At 36.4% G+C, this 6,319-nt stretch overlaps 1 protein-coding gene across 2 annotated transcripts in view; it reads right to left on the bottom strand.

Annotated features, from left to right (window-relative positions):
* Window positions 1–1,241: 1,241 nt before the first annotated feature.
* LOC107653242 (interleukin-10 receptor subunit beta-like) overlaps window positions 1,242–6,319 on the bottom strand; it is an 8,425-nt gene continuing 3,347 nt past the window's right edge. For both annotated transcript variants that reach the window (XM_016439914.1, XM_016439913.1), the window contains exons 4-7: window positions 5,514–5,659; window positions 2,465–2,606; window positions 2,151–2,305; window positions 1,242–2,072 (exon numbers count right to left, since the gene is read on the bottom strand). In XM_016439914.1, the coding sequence (XP_016295400.1) occupies window positions 1,815–2,072; window positions 2,151–2,305; window positions 2,465–2,606; window positions 5,514–5,659 (701 nt within the window). In that variant the 3' untranslated portion in view covers window positions 1,242–1,814. The remainder of the gene's footprint in view (window positions 2,073–2,150; window positions 2,306–2,464; window positions 2,607–5,513; window positions 5,660–6,319) is intronic.

Here is a 6,319-nt window from a genome sequence, read left to right on the forward strand (position 1 = left end):
TATGAAGTAAAGATCATGTTCCATATTGGATATTTAGTAAATTCCCTACCTTAAATATATCAAAACTTAATTTTTGATTAGTAATATGCATTGCTAAGAACTTAATTTGGACAACTTTAAAGGTGATTTTTTTGTATAAAAAAAATAGTTGTATCTCTGCCAAATATTGTCTTAACAAACCATACATCAATGGAAAGCTTATTTATTCAGCTTTCAGATTATGTGTAAATCTCGATTTCCAAAAATGGACCCTTATGACTGGTTTTGTGCTCCAGGGTCACATTTATAAATAATTTGCTAAGCAGCTAGCCCCTTTTCTTCTTCTTCTTTTAAATCTAATTCCAGTTTCCCATCATCTATCACTCAAAGGGTAATTACCTTAATTCCTAAGCCTAAAAAGGTTTGTTTAGTATTGATAACTGGCAACCAATTAGTCTTTTATAAATGTATAAATGAATTGCTTCTGTATTTGCTAAAGGAATAAAAAAAAATTTATTTTATTGATAAAAGTGTGTGTTATCAATGAAACTCAGTCAAGTTTTATTAAAAACAGGCACATTTCAAATTATCCAAGATTAGTATATATATTAGATTATTTTTATTTGGGTAACACAAATAGTTTTATTTTATTCTTAGCTCTTTGGCAAAGTTTTTGATACTGTTGAACGTGGCTTAAAGGCCTTTGGTTTTTGGTGGTTTCTTTTGGTGATTTAAAGCTTACACAATAAAGCAAATTGCTCCATCAAACTTAAACATGGAACCACTTCTAGATGTGAATTAAAAAGAGAAATTAGAGAGTTGTCCCATCTCCCCTTATATTTGTTACATGCACTTTGCTTCATTTAAAAGATGATGAATGACCATGTTCTAAATTACCTCTAGATTTACAAGTGTCCGTGCACAATAGCACTGATAATTTCACCTCTGATCCGTCAACCACCCTTGTACCACAAAACCTTCTGGCCAACCATTGATGAGGCAACAACCTCTTTCATCGATTATTTTCCTGCACGGAAAAAAATGGTTTAGGACTTACTTTTTCACTCAGAAATTGCTAGTAAATTTTACAAATAATTACAAAGAAACTGCAAGCAACACACTGAACTAAGCATGATATCCTTGTTTTATTTAAAACTTCAAAAAAATAATTTTTACAGTAAGTAAAACAACAGAGCAAGCTCATTTCTTAACATTACATGTTCATCAGGTGTACATCTGTTTAAAAAAAAAAAAAGAGTTTAGTCAGTGCACTTTAAAAACATGTCTGTCCAATATTGTTGCTCCCCCATTTTGGTCTGGAAACAACATGGTGGAAAAGTAGAGACAGATTGTCGGCTATGGACATGCTTTTGTTTTGAATTTTTGTGAAGGGAAACTTTGGTTGTTATAAACAGCATAAAATAGCTCCCTGTTACAGAACATTTACTTTTTGAAAGAAAGAGATGACCGGTTCACGATTGCTGCCAAACCGAGGCGGCTACAGCGGTCTATTGCGCTAAATAAAGCAGTGCCAATACGCCATTTATTGTTTCAATTGTGTTATACAATTGACAGAATTTGAAAGCTGGGACTTTGTAACAAAGCTAATGTTTAGTGTATCGTTTTGTTCATACATCAACTGAAAAACAGCATATATTAAAAAAATAGATTCTTGGGATTTAAGAATCAATATCGGTTCATCAAAATGAAGACTGAATAAATACAAACAAAAACATTGTCAGTCCAGCCCTAGATGACATGACATTTTGTTTTCACAGAATAGTTTAAGTTGGCAAAATAAATGATCAATAATCATTGACTTTGATACCGTATTACTACAGTCTCATTTCAGCAAGCAAGGGCTTCTGTTCTGTTGTGATGATCATTTCAGATTTCTCCTCACTGCTCTGTTTTACATCGGCTCCTATACAAAACTCATTCTTATGTGTCTGAATCCTGATTGGTCCTTCTATCTGCTGATTTTCCTGAGAGCTGTTTAGCTCCTTGTGCAATATCCTTAGCTCACAAAAGTGCTCCTTCAACGGCGTGCTCTCCTGCATGGCCGAAAGTATTGAAGACCGTTGTGACCAAAACTCTAAGAGAACAGCCAGAGAGAAAGTCAGTAACAGAAAACAGCTCATTATGCTTTACCTCTCTTGTTCTTTCATTACTTTTTTTAGGTCCTCTGGCAGGTCAGCATCAGGGAAAATAATTCTGCATCCTCTGTAGCCAAACCACACAGCCAGAAAGATCAGGACAACAGCGACTAACACCACCAGAAAACTGACCAGGAGCACAACTGCTATAAGCCAGGACTCTACTTCATCTGAGCAGACAGATAAAACGGAACAATACAGGATGTTGAGATTAAAGGTTAAATCATCACAATAAAACGTTCAGTAAATGTGTACGACACCACAAACATAAATATATAAACATGCAGCGTCTACAGTACAAATGTACAAATACAAACTGGTTTGCTTACTGCTGGAGGTGTTGGTTAAACAGGTGAAGTTGCTGGTCTGACTTGTATTGCTCAAATACAAAATCTCTACTTCAACGCAGTAGTTTACAAGAGGCTCCAGTCTTGGTAACATAACTCTGTTCTGCTCTCTTATTAGTTCTTCCTGATGAGAATAAAAACAAAGACACATTAAGCAGGAAATGTCCTGACGATGTGAAGGACATAACCAAAATAAATGTTTGCTTTTGAAGGGAGATGTGTGTTCAGATTGGAAACTGCAGCAGGAGCTTCAAAGAATGGGTTTCCATGGCTGAGCAGTTGCAAGCAAGCCTCACATCACCAAGAACAATGTCAAGAGTCAGCTGGAGTAGTGTTAAGCAAACTGACATTGGACTCTGGGAAGATAAATAATGATTGGTGGGCAATTCTGTGTTTGGCAGATGCCAGAGAACCTTACCTGCCTGAATGCATGAGTAGTTTGGTCAGGGAGGGATAATATTACGGGGCCGTTCATAATCGCAGATGAATCGCCTTTCGATTATGAATGCGATATTGCGTAGCTTGTCAGTGATCTACGGCTCTGTGTATTAAATGTCACTCCATCAGATAGCAGGTGATGGCGATTTACTACTAATCACAGAACCGGCTTTACTGACGAGATGCGCATGACAATCACATGTGATTTATCGTGCAGCCCTATTTTCAGGGGTTGGGCTCAGCCGCTTACTTCCAGTTAAGGGAAATCTTCATGCTTCAGCATACCAAGACATTTTGGACAATGCTATGCTTCAACATTTGTGGGGACAGATTGAGGAAGGCCCTTTCCTATTCCAGTGCACAAAGCAAGGTCCATAAAGACATAGTTGGATGAGTTTGGAGTGGAAGAACTTCACAACCCCATCAAACATTTTTTGTATAAACTGGAACAGAGATTGTGAGCCAGGCCTTCTTGTCCAAAAGCTTGAACTCACAAATGCTCTACTGGATAAATGGGAAAAAATTCCCACAGAAAAACTACAAAATCTTGTGGAAAGCCTTCCCAGAAGAGTGGAAGCTGCTGTTGGTGTCCCTGTCCCTGTTTGTGTAATAGTCAGATGTCCCAATAAGGTGCCTATAACAACCTTCTAGTCTAGGGCAAAGTCATTGTGTACATTAACAAAGACTTGGGACAAATATAATGTAATTTAATGGAAAAACTGTTTGAGTGGCACTATTGTGGCATGGTAGGATTTTAAACAGCCTTTAGAGTCATAGCACCACAGACAGGAGGCAAGTGGTGCCAGCGGTGTGCGTACCGGTGTGGCTTCAATACACTGAATTCATATGAATTGACTGGGTGACTGACTGTCCTGCGGAGGAGAAGAATTGTTGAAAAAAATTATATTTGCTTTCTTTGCTCACAAAAAGTATTCTCTTAGCTTTGTAAAATTATGGTTGAACCACTGATGTCACATGGACTGTTTTACCAATGTATTTCCTACATTTCTTGTTCTAGGAACATTTCAGTTAAAAATATCTTAATTTATGTTCTGAAGATGAACGAAGGTCTTATGGGTTTGGAACGGCATGATGGTGAGTAATCAATGACTGAATTCTCATTTTTGGGTGAACTATCCCTTTAACACTGTGTTGTTACCTGGATGATCCACTTTTTTTTTTTTTTATGAGTCCCTTGATTGTCCTGAACACTTTTAAAAGACCCACTGTTTTCTAGCATTTTCTGCATATTTTAATCTTGTGAGGACAGTTGAGGGACTCATAATCAACTGTTACAAAACATGAAAAGATGATCACGAGGAGAAAAGATTGAGCATGAAGACAACACGACTCATAAAGAGCAGTAGGGTGTAAACTTTAGGAATGATGATCTTTGAATTTTTCTTAATTTTGTTCAGAGATCACATTTTTTTCTTTTAGTACTGCTTTTTTTCATTTAGCACTCCACAAGAGCTAATTACATGATAGAAGATAATGTTTCCCAGAAGACACCATACAATTCAAAACATTTAAATTACAATGTTCCATTTGTTCCATATTTCAGTAGTCCCTTTAAAGTTTTTAATATCTAACCATACAATGTACATTATTTTCTGCAGCAGCTCACTCTGTGTCCTCCGGTATTTTTCAGATGTGTTTAATCCATAGAACTTTGTTCTTTATTACTGTGAAGTGATGTGACTGGTGGATGTTAAAGACTTCGAGTTAAATCTAACAAGCATAGACCCACATGTAGACTATATGGCGAAAATCCACTCGCTTCATTATGCTGCGTGTTCATGCAGGGCTTTTCTTTTTTGTGTGCAGAAACCTTTCGCCGGAAATCAGGTTGCAGACAACACTAGCGAATCCATGAATTATTAGGCTATCGATTTATTTTTTATCAAACTATCACGTTTATTTTTCAAATCCACTGGTCACAATTGAAAGCCGAGCTCAGAAATAGGCTTGTATCCATCAGGCAGGCACTAATATAAAGAAACCTAATAATAAATTGAATAAATCAAAGTAATGGAGGCACCGGGATTCTTCCTGACTGACTGCGGGGCTGCAGGCTGTACACACGTCAATGCCGTTTACGTTCGGGTCCAGTCGGGTTCGAAAATAAATGCCGTCGGGTCAGACTCTGGTCTAATTTCATCGGGTCTGTCTCGGGTCGGGTTTTTCTTTAAAAAAAATTCATTTATGCACATCGGGTTCGGGTAAGAAGTGATTCGGGTCGATTCGGGTCGGGTACAGATTTTAGGACCCGAGAAGACCTCTAATGTGAAGTAAGATTCACATTAAGTTATAAGTTATAGAAACTGATTTTTTCACCAAAATCATACATATTTGAAATTCTGTTTTAAACTGAACAGTAAATGTGGTGAGTGCCAAGTTTATGCCAAATGCAAATGTATACAGGAACAAACTGTGATAAATGTTGAACACTAAATTAAATTAGCAATATTCTAGTAAGGGGGGGTGGGTGGTGGGGGGTTGTTTTCTTGCAGTAGAGTACAGGTTGAATGGTGTGTTGTGGGTGGTTTTGCTTCGAGGCCCAAAAACGTCAAGACGTCAATGCATTCATTACCTTTTTTGTTTCTCCATTTTTCCAGAAACGAATGAGATTACAAAGACATCCCTCAAATTCTTTTTTTTTCATAGGAGGATCAGTGATACCAACTTCTGTTTGTCCTTTTCTGCTTCTCAGTTGTACATGAGGAGTGCTAATCTCAGCTGCAAACACAAAACACATACACATATAATTAAACAGAATGAGACACAAAATGCTAACTATGATTATTAATAAAATGCAATGTTTGATATTTAGTGCATTCAGGAAGCATGCACTAAAGAACACACACTTTTTTTCACCTTTTGTATTGTTGAAGCCTTATGCTGAAATTCTGTAAATATTTTTTCCACATCAGTTTACATTCAGTACCCCATAATGACAGAGCAAAAAAACTAATTTCTGATAAATAATGAGAGGAATGACAGTAATGAGAGTTTGTCATTAAGGATACATATATTTACATTTACATTTAATCATTTACCAGACGCTTTTATCCAAAGCGACTTACAAATGAGGACAATGGAAGCAATCAAAATCAACAAAAGAGCAATGTTATCTCAGCTAGCTTAACGCAGTACACATAGCAAGGTTTTTTTTTTAATTATGTAATAAATAAAAAGAAAACAGATAGAATACAAAAAGATTAGAAAAGCTAATGTTAGTTTTTTTTTGTAAGAAAACAAGCAGTTAATAAATAAATAGAGTGCAAGTCTATAAAAGTCTCTAAAAGGGACAAGTTTAAAAAAATTTTTTTAGAATAGAATTAGAATAGAGAGTGCTAGAGTTAGAGGGTCAAATAAAGATGGAAGGGATGAGGGATG

This window comes from Sinocyclocheilus anshuiensis, unplaced genomic scaffold, assembly GCF_001515605.1.
Source record: "Sinocyclocheilus anshuiensis isolate Anshui unplaced genomic scaffold, SAMN03320099.WGS_v1.1 scaffold323, whole genome shotgun sequence".
Taxonomy (NCBI): domain Eukaryota; kingdom Metazoa; phylum Chordata; class Actinopteri; order Cypriniformes; family Cyprinidae; genus Sinocyclocheilus; species Sinocyclocheilus anshuiensis.